Source organism: Hyposmocoma kahamanoa, unplaced genomic scaffold (genome assembly GCF_003589595.1).
Source record: "Hyposmocoma kahamanoa isolate Upper Pololo Valley unplaced genomic scaffold, ASM358959v1 100021, whole genome shotgun sequence".
NCBI classification, from domain to species: domain Eukaryota; kingdom Metazoa; phylum Arthropoda; class Insecta; order Lepidoptera; family Cosmopterigidae; genus Hyposmocoma; species Hyposmocoma kahamanoa.
The window spans coordinates 3,564,738-3,579,979 of NW_020653200.1; the positions used below are offsets into that span (position 1 = coordinate 3,564,738).

At 38.1% G+C, this 15,242-nt stretch overlaps 1 protein-coding gene across 1 annotated transcript in view; it reads right to left on the minus strand.

Annotated features, from left to right (window-relative positions):
- LOC113240311 (dynein heavy chain 6, axonemal) overlaps positions 1 to 15,242 on the minus strand; it is a 75,775-nt gene that overhangs the window by 24,979 nt on the left and 35,554 nt on the right. Inside the window, exons 33-49 of the mRNA XM_026477588.1 lie at positions 14,790 to 14,836; positions 14,055 to 14,287; positions 13,754 to 13,977; positions 13,420 to 13,675; positions 13,144 to 13,334; positions 12,343 to 12,515; positions 12,088 to 12,271; positions 10,951 to 11,116; positions 10,167 to 10,328; positions 8,982 to 9,158; positions 8,264 to 8,460; positions 6,420 to 6,582; positions 4,145 to 4,227; positions 3,936 to 4,047; positions 3,222 to 3,347; positions 1,890 to 2,050; positions 248 to 389 (exon numbers count right to left, since the gene is read on the minus strand). Of these exons, the coding sequence (XP_026333373.1) occupies positions 248 to 389; positions 1,890 to 2,050; positions 3,222 to 3,347; positions 3,936 to 4,047; positions 4,145 to 4,227; positions 6,420 to 6,582; positions 8,264 to 8,460; positions 8,982 to 9,158; positions 10,167 to 10,328; positions 10,951 to 11,116; positions 12,088 to 12,271; positions 12,343 to 12,515; positions 13,144 to 13,334; positions 13,420 to 13,675; positions 13,754 to 13,977; positions 14,055 to 14,287; positions 14,790 to 14,836 (2,797 nt within the window). The remainder of the gene's footprint in view (positions 1 to 247; positions 390 to 1,889; positions 2,051 to 3,221; positions 3,348 to 3,935; positions 4,048 to 4,144; positions 4,228 to 6,419; positions 6,583 to 8,263; positions 8,461 to 8,981; positions 9,159 to 10,166; positions 10,329 to 10,950; positions 11,117 to 12,087; positions 12,272 to 12,342; positions 12,516 to 13,143; positions 13,335 to 13,419; positions 13,676 to 13,753; positions 13,978 to 14,054; positions 14,288 to 14,789; positions 14,837 to 15,242) is intronic.

A 15,242-nucleotide genomic window follows, 5' to 3' on the forward strand; every position in this document is an offset into this window, starting at 1 on the left:
TTCATGGTGTCGCCAACCCTGATGGTCCGGGTAAGATCCCCGGTCGGGTCAATGTAGGAAACTTTTCCATTTGTCTCGAGTCTGGTTCTTTGTAATACAGTCGCACAAGTGCTTTAGTGACTTTGGGATCGGAGCAACGTATTTGATGTTGTCTGGTATTAAAAAAAACTAAAGTATGTGTCTTCCTACAATAATTAAAAACTCTTTGGCACATTTTTGGTTGTCAAGTTCGCTGTTAAATAATTACTTGTTCTTGAGGATCGATTGAGAGAGACCACCGGCCTGCTTTGGTGACAAGGATGCCATTTTCGGTGGAAATAGCGTCTCGCGGAAGGCCTTGGGAGTTCCACGTTCGTACCGTGTATGAATCCGCCATTAGAGCTATTAAACTGCAAAAATTAAATAACAGATTTCAACAAATTACAACCCACATCAGTGCTTCAGAATATATCAAATCTATAGAGCGGTGATAATAAGTCAAGCATGGTCATGCCTGTATAAGGTCTTAGCTTATGTGTAAGTTTATTCAAAACAATTCCATCGACATAATGCTGCGCATAGGGCCTTAGCTTATAGCGCCTTATCCCTAAATAACCTGAGTATACATACGGTACGTATGATTACGCTTTACGCCACATGTTTGTTATATTCTGGAATATAGCGCCTTTTAAACCGTCGTTAAGCCGCCGTGCCCTTTGGTCCACCATCGTAACTGATCTTTCGTAACCAGCTACGAACAAAAATGCTGCATATGGGGGCCATATTTGTTAACTTAAAATTTTCAAAAGCACTTATAGAACAATGTAGTTTGTACTGTGTTTTTAATATCGCCCCCATGTGCAGCACGGCGGCTTAACGACGATGGTGCAACTATAATTTTATGCTCAACGAGATTGGGTACACTTATTCAATAGGTAGCTGTAACCGTGGCAGCACTTCATAAATCGAAAAGCAAGGTTTTACCACAGTATTACAATATCTTCCCTACAGTAGCGCAACGCCTTTGAAGTTTGTGCGATATTATAAAGTAATCAATTATTAACAATAATTATTACAGAAATAATAATTAAATTGTTAAATAAATTATTGAATATTACTTGTCTAGCTATAAAGCTAGATATATATTTACGTGACACTTTATTTTTTGATGTTTTCTGTATTATATTATTAAAGTAACTCATTATCTTGAATTTTTAACACTCCACATACAAAGAAACTTAATAGCACCGCAGCTTTAGGGCTACATGATTTGCCAGTTCTTAAATGTCATGAAGTCGCTAATGCGTTCGTGTGTGCACTATTTCTTAAATCATAATAATTAATAATAACGAAAAACCTAAATAATATCTGCATAACGTACTTGGTTTTCACGACTTACGATAAGTTGAAAAAATTATTTCAGTTTCCATTGATTTCTACGGAGTAGGAATTAGAATGTACTTTCATGCACAAATATTATATAGGTAGGTACGTATTGCAAAATTTTAGGAAAAGATTACCTCACGTCACGGGAAAATCTATGAAATTTTAAATCCCTGTCGTATTTCGTTTTGTCGAAATCCGTACACAGACTAGATGTGCACCATTATATTATGCGTACAATGATTGTAGTAGAACTCACTCAACGTATTCAAAAATATTTTAAATCACTTCAACCCTTAGTGTTCGGCATGGAAACTAAGCGTGTTTGCTCGCAGCGGCCGGCGCCGCCCGACCCCCCTCGAGTACCCCTTTGTTGTTCTGCGCAAGTACATTCATTGCGGAACTGTATGGTTTGTAAAACTGTGGTCTTACTAAGTGTTTCTTCTGTCGCTTGAGCATAAATAATAAAATAAATGCAAGATTGGGACATTAACTTCGATTTAACAATATTATAAAGAATACGTTACTCGAACGAATCGGAAGATGGTATTTCCAGTTCACGACACTCATTGACCCATTTCTGCTCCAGTTCTCGCCGGAAGTGCGTTGGGAATGCACCAAAGTAAGCGATGCACCCCGCGCATATTATTACGTCGCCCGTAGTGCAGAACAGTTTGAAGGTAGCTTGCTGTGTAGTTACAACGTTTTTTTTTAGAAATGTATGCATGTAAAAAGTTATAATATTGTGTAAATTCGTCTTTTGTAAAAATGGGTTGTGAGCTAATCTGCCCTCCTTATCATAACTAACGTAATTAACATTTTAAGCGAAATTGAGTTCTAACATCTGATATCAGAAGATATACTGTCTTTTTAGAAGATACCTTTTGCAAAGTCGTTTTATTATTATTTTAAATAATTTTTTATAGAAGCTTCCTAAAGTAGTGAAAAAAAGTATGTTTAGGTAGAAAATTAGTTAATATTTATATAAAAAAAGTAAATTATACATTGCTAGAACCATGAAAAACGTAAGTGTACGTAAAACGTAAACGTCTAGCCAACCTGACGTCAGAATGGCTGGCCACTTTATTTCTTTAAGTTTTCGTTAGTGCAAAGGTAAGTCAAAAAAGGTACTAAATCGTAGAAAATAGGTAGTGAATAATGAGCACAGTTTGATTTGTATATCTCGTTTGGTCCAGCCATCATCGTGACGGACACCGTGGTCTGGAGCGTACAGGATTGCGCGCGGGAAAGCTTGCACGAACAATCTGGCGCGATTACCTGTTTGAAAATTTTTAAGCTAACGTTCTTTCGCGCGCGATTGCTCGTGTCCGTTTTTATTACAACGGAAGAGCGTCCATGTAAAAGGCAATTTTCAATCGCGCAAGATTGCTGTATCACGCGCGATTAGAGTGTCTGTGTAAAGCCCGCTATTTTTGTTGATTGTACGTGTATGTAGGTTAATTAATCAACACTGAATGTAAATACACCATGTACAATTGTTTGTTATCTCTGAAAAATAAATAAATAAAAAACTTTAGGTGCCAGGTGTAGAGGACTGATTCAATGGGGTTCGGGTGGGTGCTATTAAAGAGTGAGCAAGACCGAAGAAAATGTACTTACATTTTATTTAACAAACACACCGCTATTAATCAAAATAGCAACAGTAGTGACAATACCAAGAAAAGGCGCCAAAAACAAGTACATTTAAATTTAGAATTTCAATATAAAATAAACTTAAAAAGACTATATAAAATATTTAAACAAAAAAAAATTCTAGCAACTTCTGAAAGTTACCGAATTGCAAATACGTTAATCATGACAAGGAGAGCAGTAATCGTCACGTTAGGTCTAGGTCACACCTTGACGCTGTCCTCCCAGCGCGTTTGCTCGTCAGCGAGCGCCTGCGTCAGCTTCCCGGCACGCATCAGGCGCGCAGCCGCGAGATCCACGTCCGCTTGAAGGCGTTCGCGCTCCTCTTCCACTTTCTAGATTCACGATTATTGCTTCCAATAAATGTGATGTCGGAGTCTTCACAGAGAAGAACAACGTTTGAGGGGAGTTTTTAGTAGTAAAGGTCCTTGTGAAAGTTTCGTCCAGAGAAGTACTGCCTCGCATATTTCTATCGCCAAGCAGTAATGTGAGCACTACTGCGTTTAGGTTTTGAACGGTAAGGGTGCTGGTGAAATTACAGGCACATGGGACTTGTCAACTTATGTCTCAGGGTGACAGGCGCAGGGGCAGTGCCCCTCAAATCTGTGTGATTTAAAGCCCTGAGTGGCATTGCAATTCTTGGACAGGCGTGTCGCTTACGACCAAGCGCGCGACTTGTTCGTCCCGTCACTTGGTGACATAAAAAAGACTGAGAATTTTATTCAACCAAGAAACCGAGTATAGAGAGTAAGAAAGAGAGTATCTTCAGTTTGACTAACAAAACTTTAGCTTTCGATTCTAATACTTCTAACGAAGTTGAAATCTCGTAAGCAATATTCAAGGGCCAAGCAAAATGAATTAATAGTATATATATGTAAAGGAATAATATGCAAGATGTTGGTTTTCTAACTAATTTTACTTACTCGCAATTCGTCCATCATTTTTGCAAGTTGTGCTTCTATCTTCTCCACTTCCTTCTGTTTCTGCCTCAGTAACTGCATTACTCCCTTCAAGGTAGCTGCGGCGTCTTTGTGCCTATGTAAAATTTTATTAGCCTTTATTTTAAATCTTGCACTGGATTTAAATTAGCGTGGAAATTTTTTAATAAGTATTATAATTAAAAAGCACTTACGCTTGCACTTTGGGCTCGACTATTTTGAACACTTTTGCATACGTGTCTATAGCTTGCACCCACAGAACCATAGAACGGCATACCTGTGAAAAACATGTTCCGAACGACATTTGAGTGTACTGAAAAAATATTGATGACTTCTATTTACAACAATGCCTTCAGGGCGCTGTTGGGGCTGCCACGTTTCTGCAGTGCATCCACCATGTTTGCCGAAGCGCGAGTGGATAGCTTTAATGCTGTGTTGCGAAATAAGATGGCTTCGCTTTTGACCAGAATACGTGGCAGCACTAACAGCCTTCTGATGACGATAAGATGTGAGTGCTCAATAATGCAACACTTAATTAATAATACTTTGTCTTGTGTAAAATATGTATTCTAACGTGGTCATAAGTAAAATACTAACAAAATGTGGATCTAGTTGTCTGAATAAATGAATTTTATTATTATTATTATTTTCAGATTTATTATGAAAGGACATTCAGTTTAGTCGATTCGCAAATATTTGTACTTGCTTACGAAATACGTAAATATACTTCATGCCCTTTTCTCCTTGGGATAGGCAGAGACCACATCGTTGAACTAGCTACGATCCTGAGACACATATTTTCGGTTAATGCTACTCGGTCTTCCTTTGGCATGTCCTCAATTTCGTTGAGTCCACCAAGATCCCCTAGCCCAATCCTCCAGGGAATTTGTGAATTTAGCAATTCATTAGAATCCCCAAAGTTAAATGTATGTAAATTGGTTGTGATGAGTTCGCTTTGGTCGACTCTTACCAATTTGCCAGCTCACTTTCGCTTATAGATCTGCCGTCAATCTTTTGTCATTCAATCTTATGCATTATAGTATATTACTGCAGAGGCCGGGAAGTTAGGGATTGCTGGACGAGTACAAGTTACAAGATGCCAAGCGCAAGCGAGGCGTTTTGTTAATGCGAGTCAAGCAATCCCTGTGCCGAGCTTGTATAGTGCTTTTCTCATACAATGTGAAGGAGTACTAAAAGATCAAAGAGAGAAGATATATAATAAAAAAAGGTAAAAAAACATTAAAAGTAATATTTGACATGTTAGGACGATTTGCTAAAAGAATGCAATGCAATTTGGAAAAATATGTTGTTATTTTTCCAGGCACATATTAATAGCATAACTTTTCATGTATCTTACTTTGCTCATAACGATCAACAAGTTTTCCATGGCTATTACCTTATGTTTTAAATTAGGCGGAGCACAATCAATTACTATATTTCCGTTATAGTTTTTCTCACTAAAACTATTTTTTCGACGAAAATACAAAAAAAAAAACGAAAAAGCAGAAAAGAATACCAAAGTACTTTAGTTTAGTTTACCGCATTTTCTTTTAAAAAAAAAGTAAGCAGTACAGGTAGGTAATTCTGGCAGTCACGATCACTGGGCAATTGGCCGTATGAATTTTTCTTTTGCTGTTTACGTAGTTCATTATTATTAGGTATTAGATTTAAAAGTTTAGAGAAGTGGACAGTAATGGATTTTCATATTATTTTCATACTTACTTTACTGGCCTTGGCCAAGAAGAAGTCGCACGGTCCTTAAATGACAAACTTCCGTGTTCGTTTTTTGAAAGTAATGTAAACATTTCCGAACATGTTTGAGAATAATCTCAGTACAGAGTACTAAAAAAACCGACCTCAAAAGTACGTGGAATTACATCTGCTTGCCAAGTTTTATTGAAATATCCCCTAGTTCGCCACTATACGGAACTTGACACAGGAGATAATAAAAATCGGTTCTCACTATTCAAGTATTCAAAGTATATTGATAGAGAAAAACGCCTTGAATTAGAGAATAGCAAAATCAATTATTAAAATAATTGCTCCTTATAATAAGATTTAGGCGCTATTTATAAAAATGAATCTTCATGCGTGAACAGCCACGATGGTTTCAGGTCCCATTTATATTGAGTTGCAGACTTCACACGTTTTTCGAGGGTTGTGAACCGAAAAGCTCATGGTAAATATCAAATTAAATTATGCATATAAAGTCAAAGAAAATCAGAGGTGCGAGTCTGGATTCGAGCCCACGGCCTCTGCTTGAAAGGCGATACGTCAAACCATTAGACTATCACAGCTTTGCATGCAGTATGATACTACTACGTTATAATCATAGATATGCGCCTTTCATTATTATGCGAATGTGTGCGTCCGTACACGGCGCGCGGTTGCGCACATAAACAAGCCACGCTGTTCTTTTGCACGGAGTTACCCTAGTCGTTTTATCCTACTATGTTATTACTATCTTACCTTGGAGACTTTGAGTACAGTGTCGGGATTGAAGTCCTTGTGAGTGAGGTAGACTTTAATTTTCTTTAAAGTCGTTTCAGGTATGTGATCTTTGTCGTATTCTTCTAGATTCCTGAGAAAGTTTACGTCGGCGAGCAATTTTTTGGTGCTGTCCCAATCAGGTCTATAAACAATTTAATCAAAATAAAATCCATTAACAACGAAGTTCCGAAACAAACAAATACATATACAGGCTATTTGTAAAATACTAACAACCTCGCTATATTACTAGCATCATAATCAAACAAGAACCTTTGTTCCATGTCTTTTTACAAAACATAATTGATTTGGCAAAAATGAACCTTTTAAGTTTTTGTTGTACTATCTGACATTTTTTACATCTGTATTTGGTAGTAAGGTTGTAAGTTAAAATATGCAAGCGTCGTCCCCGACTACTCCCACCCCCGTCCCTACGTTTTGCATAGTGCCGCATAGAATGTTCAGTGTTTAGAGCGCTCTATTGAAATATTTTATATTTGTATGAGAGTAAAATCTGATGAATTATTAGTTGTTGTTTAATTTTTTTTTTATAATACTAAGGGACGGGACGAACAAGTCGTGTACCTGGTGGTAAGCGACACGCCTATCCCTAATAGTTGCAGTGTCACTCAGATTTAATCACAAAGATTTGAGGAGCACTGCCACTGCGCCCGACACCATAAGAAATAAGCTGGTAAATCCCACGTGCCTGTAATTTGTTAGTAATTTAAGTCCTGACAGGTTACGAATCCTACTTAAGTACAATCTTTTGACGGCCTCGGTTTGCATTGTGAACGCTGGAGGAGAAATTCCCAGATTCGATTCCTGGTAGGATAAATTTGGGAAATGCCTTTTGAAATTGGGTCTGGTTTGGGTGTTCTGGATAGTGCTACAGAATCCTGTTGCTCTAGTACTTATAGTACAGGGAATTCCCTAGTTTGAGTCCAGGTAATTGTAGTTGTACAAAACATTTAACCGTGATGATGGTTTTAAACTGTCCAGTGCATGGAATCCGGTCCTTAGTGCGTGCAGTAATAATAACAAAAACACCTCGAGTTCAGTTTCGCATGTGGATACAGTGAGTGTGGTTTGTGTGAAAAAAGTGAGTGACAATGGTAACGCCACAACAAATCGCGATGAAGGTAGTCGTCTACAGCGCAAGAGGGTAGACAGATATGTCTGCTCTTAAAGCTGTCATCTGTCGCCTTCCAATCAACCCGTGACCATGGAGCGTGCAACCGTTCCGAAATATCGGGAAAATAAAAAGAAGTCATACCGTGGTAGGAAATCTGATATTAGTGATAATCATTTAGTGAATAACCACGAAAGTCTCAAAATCTATATAATTGTAGTTGTGTTATAAATCGATGCCTCACTTTCTCAAACTCGTATCTTAATAAATTGCTTATTAATGTTGGTGGTGTTAATTTGGATGCATTACTTTAAGAATAGGTAAAAGCCAGTGTGTGAAAATGAAGGAAAAGTGTTACGAAATCAGCGTGCAAAATTTGTATATACAATCCATTTTATGCATTTCACTAAGTTTGAGAAAGTAAGGCGACGAAATGTTGTTATTATAATAGAAAATTCACGTATCGTTCAACGTCAAATACCAAATCATAAGCCTACTGAGTGTCCAAATATACATGTGTCACTTTAAATGTCTCGTTCTTATTAACTTATCACCATTCAATATGCATAAATAAATAAGAAATTTAGTGATATCCACGACAGGGTTACAAATCCACAGTTCCATTCATGCTATTGGGCTACAAAACTCGTAAAATAAATTTATTAATTTTAAATAGACAATAAAAAGAACTTACTTAGCTCCGAGTAAAATGCAGACCGGTTCCATGACAAAGCGTACTAATGCGGGAGGTTTTTGGAAAGCCTTCAATTCATTAATATCAGCCTTGTTTAGAGACTTTAGCGCGTTTTGAGCTGCATCCATGGCAGGCATAGCTAATGCGAGATCTGCCTTCGCTTCGTCCGCAATTTCTCTCACTTCTTCTGCTTTTATCTGTGACAGTATTTCTATTATGATGTATTTTTATTACGTAATACAGAGCCAAGATAACTACGGAGTCGAAGCCCCACAACTCAAAAAGGAAACGCGGTAGACCACCATACAATACCGAGAACAATGGGGAAAAGAGGGTGGGATGCCTTTGACAGAACAAGCTTATAATAAAATACAGGGTGCTAGTCAACGAATTGTAAACAGATTCAATCAAAAAATGACTCACTAGTGCAATGTAATTGCATTTGAAATATAATTACGCAGTTAAGTGTTAAGAAAGCCAGGCTATAAGACTGTATCGACTGTTTGCGCACACATTACCCATTTGCAAATACAGTAACTCTGTAGTAGTGTAAAAGAATTGTAAAACGTTCTAATAAGTAAAAAGTTACAGTTCTAACCCCTACGTATAACATCTGGAAAATTATAAAGTTACACGTGTGTTTTGGATATGAATATAATAAAGATGCAATTTTTTTTACCAACTAAAACTCAGTGTTTAAAGAATTTTATAGGTTCACCTTAGCTGCCGCTTCGTCTTTCAAGACAGCTTGTTTTACTTCATCCGCAGATTTTTGCTCGACCTTGAGACGGTTAACAAGCGCGACGCCTTCTTCAGCCTTCTTTGCCAGTATAGGTTCCATTTCGCGCACTTGTTGCTCCATGGTCCCCACCACGTCGTACGTCTCGTATAGTTTCTGCCGATATACACTGTATTTTTTTTAACTGAAGCAGTAAGGGAAAATCCGAAATCGTAGGAGACAAAGAGAACCGGTTTCAAGAACCATTAAGTCTTTTTTGTGTAAAGAATTTTGGCATAGTAAATTTTTAGCCAAGGGTGAGTTGTCCATAAAAATGAATAAATTAACTTTTTAGTGTTGATCGACTTAAGTGTTATGAAAGGATCATTTCATTGTATTGGAAGAAAGTATTGGGACAGCAGAAGTTGGTCAAATTGAATGAAATGTTTTTACACACAAAATACATAAAAAAACAGGTTCCCTGTATCTCCTGTGGTTTCGGATTTCCCCAAACTGTTCCAGTTAAATAAACACATTGTAAACTTTTTTTACACACGTATTATACTGTACGCTGGGCAAGGGCCATCTCGATTACTCGTACACAAGCGCTTTAAAAGTAAGTCATTAACCAGAACATATAGAAGTAGTAGCAGTAGAGCTCCTTGTGAAAGAGTTCGTCCAGGGTACTGCCAGCTTACCTATTTGTGCCGCAAATACAACATTACTGTGTTCCGGTTTTGAAGGGTAAGGGTGCTGATGAAATTACAGGCACATGGGACTTGTCAACTTACATCTCAGGGTGACGGGCGCAGTGATAGTGCCCCTCAGATCTTTGCGATTTAAAGCTCTGAGTGGTATTGTAACTGTTATGGACAGGCGTGTAGCGTGTACCATCACGACTTACTCGTCCCGTCACTTGTTATAAAAAAAATGACGATCTCGGTGGCCCAGCGGTTTGCATTGTGGATGTTGGACGAGGAGGTCCCTGATTCGACTACCCGTAAAACCAATTTGAGAAATTAACTTTTCTACATTGGTTTGGGTCTGCGTGTTCTGGGTAGGGTCTGTGCATATGCATTAACGTGCATTTCATTGCTCTAGTACTCATTACACAGGGAAATCTAGTTTTCAAGCTAGGCAATTGATGTGGCTGCCTGGTACACTATTATTGTTTAATAAAATTACCCGCAATCCGCAAGATACCCTGTCTCTGCCACGGATAATTTCCTGCTGTTTCTTATCAAGCAATGACAAGTATAGCTTTAGCAGATCTAGATAACTGCTCGGCGTCGTATAGAAGTATCGCCGCATCTCGTCGTATAATCGGTCCGTCATTATGTCCACGTCCTGATAATTTGATATACAATTATTAAGTATTCGGACGAAACCTATATAAATGTAAAAGAAAATCTCGAACACAATTTGGCAATTATGTATATACATATATATGTATATACATAATTATGTATATATATGTTATACGAATAGTGTTATTCACTTTGTTATATAAGGGGTACAGGATATAAAATGACATTACGTCACAGTGCTCAAAATATCTCTGTATTTTAGACTAAAAGTGAACCTAATCTTAATCAACTTTTAAAAATGAACCTAATTTTAACCTTCACCTTATTGTTCACCCTCGCTGGTGCCAGCGACTTCGTCTACGTAGAATAAGTATTCGAGTAGCCTACTGTATTATACTAATTGTCTTAGTTTTATTGGTCCTCCATACAAACTTTCACCCCTTATTTCACCCATCTATCTCTATAACAATGTTCGTCAATATTGGTTCAGTGGTTTAGGTGTGAAAAACGCAACAGAAACAGTTGCTTTCGCATTTATAAAATTAGAATGGGTTATTATTAAATGTACAGATAGTTCACGCAACATTGACAACTTTGGATGTGTAGATATTTTTGGTGAATTTAGTTATTCATCATACATGCTCTCCTCTCTGCGCATATACCTTGTGCATGGAGACACAAATTGTTGATAACTTCTCAATAATATTGTCGTCGCCAAGTGGCTGCAGGCACTGTTGCGCTACAGAGAGTAGCGCATCTGGTGGCCATTTCGTGAACCAATCTATAGTACTGCAGTTCACCAATGATGGGAACATACGGCAGCGTCGCCTGCGAAACAGTTGTTATTAAAAGTACATACATTTCATAGCTCAATGCATACAATATGACAAGATGTTAATTTATCCATCATTCAATTTTTAACCGACTTCAAAAATGGAGGAGGTTCTCAATTCGACTGATTTTTTGTATGTATGTTACGCGATAACTCGGCATTTGTAAACCTATTTAAATGATATTTTTTTGTTGGAAAAAGTGTACCTCAGTAGTAGTCCCATTTAAATTTGAAGAAAATATTCCACCTCAAAGGGTGGCGAACTAAGAGATGAATGACTCGAGGTCGGTTTCTTTAGTACTCTGTACTGAGATTATTCGCCTTGTAATTAAATATTTTAGACAAACATTCAGAACGCCGGTAACATTGAACAATAGAGTTAGGCGGGAGGAGGAAATCTACTACGGTGTACACGGCCAACTCGAAACATAGTTTCAAGTGTCTAGATTCCCATTTTCAAAGGAGCGAGTATGAAGTCGCACCTGCGTTATTAATTTTAAACTAAATTTCTGCAAATCGCCAGAAACTTAGTAATTTTTTAGCATAAGAGTTAACCAGACTAAAAATTCGTTCAATTGTAGTACCATCGTTTAAAATGAACCAGTTTGAAACCTATTTTGCATTAAAAGAAGATGGAAACTGTACAGAGAGCCAGCCTGTTACGGCCTGGCTACAGGACCGGGCTGATATATAAACTTTTTCTATTGCTCAATATCAATATATTTTTAGTCTATTGGTCGCTCAGTTCTGTATTTCTGTCAGAGTAATTCATGGAGTACAAGTGAGCACACGCTACGTAGAAGATTCGTAGAAGCTGTTTCAGGGTCATTCGTACCCGCCAAAGCTTCCAGACTCAAGGTAATTACAATTTAATGCGCGTTTTGCGAGTGTAACTTGAAATAAATAATATAAAGAGTAAATTTGCCTATGTAGCAAGTTTTACGTGGTAACTAAATGTGAACTATACCTGAACGCTTCTCCTACAGGGCTGAAGCACATACAGAGATGTAGCTGGCCTCGTACTCTGTTGATAAAGTAGTAATAAACAGCGTCTCTGTCCGCTGGGTTTAATCCTGCCTTGGCAGCGTCATTGCGAACACCATTCTGTACTTGTTCGTAGGCATCCCCCTCAAACAGATTCGGCACTTCGCCTGTAAGTAAAACGGTTTCTAAAACATTGCAAATATTCCACAAAAGAAAAGTTATTTTTCTGAATTCACACCTGAGTTGAGCATATTGTTTATGTCCTCAAGGAACAGTTCCTTGGTAATTTGTGTATCGGTGAAAAGGAAGACGGTTTCTTCGTTGGCGACTCCAGCGCGCATGTACATCTTGATCAAATCTTCGTGGAATTCTGGCGTATCGTAATTGCGTTTCAGTTCCATGCCCATGCATCTAAAGCGAATAGTAAAATATAGTACACATCATGAACTCTGAAACGATTACTGGACAAGTATGCTTTTGAAGACCAGTTTCCGTCGAGACATGTATGGGGCGGAAATTTGAGATGTGATTGGAGGCCAGCTACCTGTACAGTTGTAACTACAGGAAAACAATGTAGACTAAGAGAGACCATCTCTATTTATTAAAATTGTTTCCGACTGTATCGCCACTTTTCAAATGGTTGGCTGCTTTAATGTAATTAGAAATGGACGGATGAAGCTTTAATTCATAACGCACAATACAAACAAAACTACATATTTCTTAAATTATAACGGTATTACCACTTTAAACCATACTATTTGTTGAAGACAAATTTTTAGTTTAATTGAAAACTGATGAACTACTGAAACCTTCGCTTCGCTCAGGGTTCAAGGTATCTTGTGCGGCTAATGGCTAAATTCGTCATAAAACAACTTACTATTTGAGTTCTAAAACGGAAATCACTTTTAAGTAGATATGCAAGGTGTAGGGTGCAACAACAAAGACTATCTGCAAAGCGCAGCGGGTACTTAGGGAATGAATAAATAATGCCCAAAATCGGTGTCGAAGTATAGGTAATTATAAGTAAAATTAAATTTACTTGCACTCGTTGACATGGCCAGCCATAGTAGCCACGCTTCTGCGACCGGACCCCCCGGGGCCTACCATCAAAGTGTGGCCTCTTTCGGCTCGCAGCACACGAGCTATGCGCACCACGTGTTCGACTGCATCTTGGAATAGCACCAAATGCATTGGATGATGTGCCGTTGAGTTATATTCTTCAAGATATTCCTACATTAAAAACACTACCGTCAATCTGGAGGCAGTAGAAAAATATAGCTGAACAAAATACACTCTAAAGTGGAATTCAACTCACTTTCAAAACTATCATAAGTTTATTTATATCCGGTATTTCTGCATACATTCTATTCTCTTTAGGCACTGCAGAGTTAATAAAATCGCCGAAAAGTAACAAAGGGGGTTTTTCAATTATTGAAGTGTCAGGCAACTCCAGTATCGGCTGCCCGAAGTTTTTTTGGCACACGGAACTCATTAGGTGCAGAAAGTAGCTCTTGTCTTCTATGTTGATTAGTCGGTCGTGGAATACTCGCATACATTCGTGGTAAAATAATCTATAAAGAAATTGTAACATGAGAAATGCTACAAATGTATACCGTTTGTCGTTGAATTTGCAAAATTTTGTCACGCACCTAAGCATTGCCTGCGGCATGCGCAAAAATCCAGCGTCTGATTGTAATACGCCCTGCATTGTTTTGGACAAGTCTCGCAAATTGAACACATAGTGCGCTTTAGCAGGCGTCGGCAACAATTCTGCACATATCTTAAGGTACACGTCCACCGCAGCATTCACTATATTCTCGGCTAGCACCGACACCTCCGTGACAAAATCTTCTAAATGCCCTTTCAAGATAGCCTGTAAAATGGTTTTTGCTTGTGTCGGTTTAAAAGAAATGTTATATACTATATTAGACCACGAAATACTAAATGTACTTTGAATATAGTCTTCATGGCGTCGGCGTTGGGTGGTGGTACGAAGTACATGGCGAAATGTCTCACGAACCGACCAGTGAGGGGGTTTCGTCCGCCGCCCGGAGGCGCGCATCCGCAAGACAGAACCACGTCTAGAATGTCTTTCCAATACAACTTGTCACGATCGTAGAAACCGCCGAAGTCAAGCAATTGTCTGGTAAAAAAGATTTTGTGAGCAATGCAAGCAGTCGTAGCTTATGTCATAGGCAACGTACGTATAAATCTCATTTTGTTAAGAATTCAGAAGACTATTTATTTTTACCTTTATTTATTTACAATAAAATATATAATTTTTAATTTACAATTGATTAACAGCAGGATCAATAATTAAAAGACCTTTCAAATTTAATTTTATTATGTAATACGAGGCATGTCTTTTAGGTTCTGTCGTTTATACGTTTGGAATGTTTACAGTCAATTTTCAATTTAAAACTGTTCAATATTCAATTATTTTTTATTTACAATATCAAAACGATTGAAAGAATTAGGATTAATGAATTGTTTAGTCACAGCCTTGTTTCGAATCTGTCAGTTCACGTACGAAAACGAATCTTAGTAAGGAATATGTCAGTGCAATAATATTCTATAACTTCCGCAGAGGCCTAACACAGCTCCAATGTCTCGAAGAGCTAACGTCTGTGTTCCATTATGAAGCGCCATGTCTGCGGACTTTTTACAATTCCAACGTGAACATACCAGTCTTAGTGGCAAATCCCGTGAAGGACGCCCAATATCCGCCTTTACTGAAAATAACCAGTCATGTTGCGACGATTGCACTTGAACATCGTAGAACGGTTAATGCAGAGTGGTATTACCACAGTTTGTTTACCACAAGTCGTAGCCGAACTTTGGAAATCTAACCCAAAACGACGCATCCTACACCATGATAACGCAAGCTCACACAGCGCTCCTCAAACGATTGAGTATTTGAAGCAGGAAAACGTAGAAATTCATGACCATCCTTCATACAGTCCTGACGTAAGCCCTAACGATTTCTTTACATTTTCTAAAATTAAGAAAACTCTTCGTGGTCAAAGGCAAAAGTATGATGAAGAAGCAGTCAACGCTTTCAAGTCAGCCATATTGAACACCCCAACTTCGGAGTCATTGACGTCATACACTATAGACGGAGCCAATCTTCTACGACCT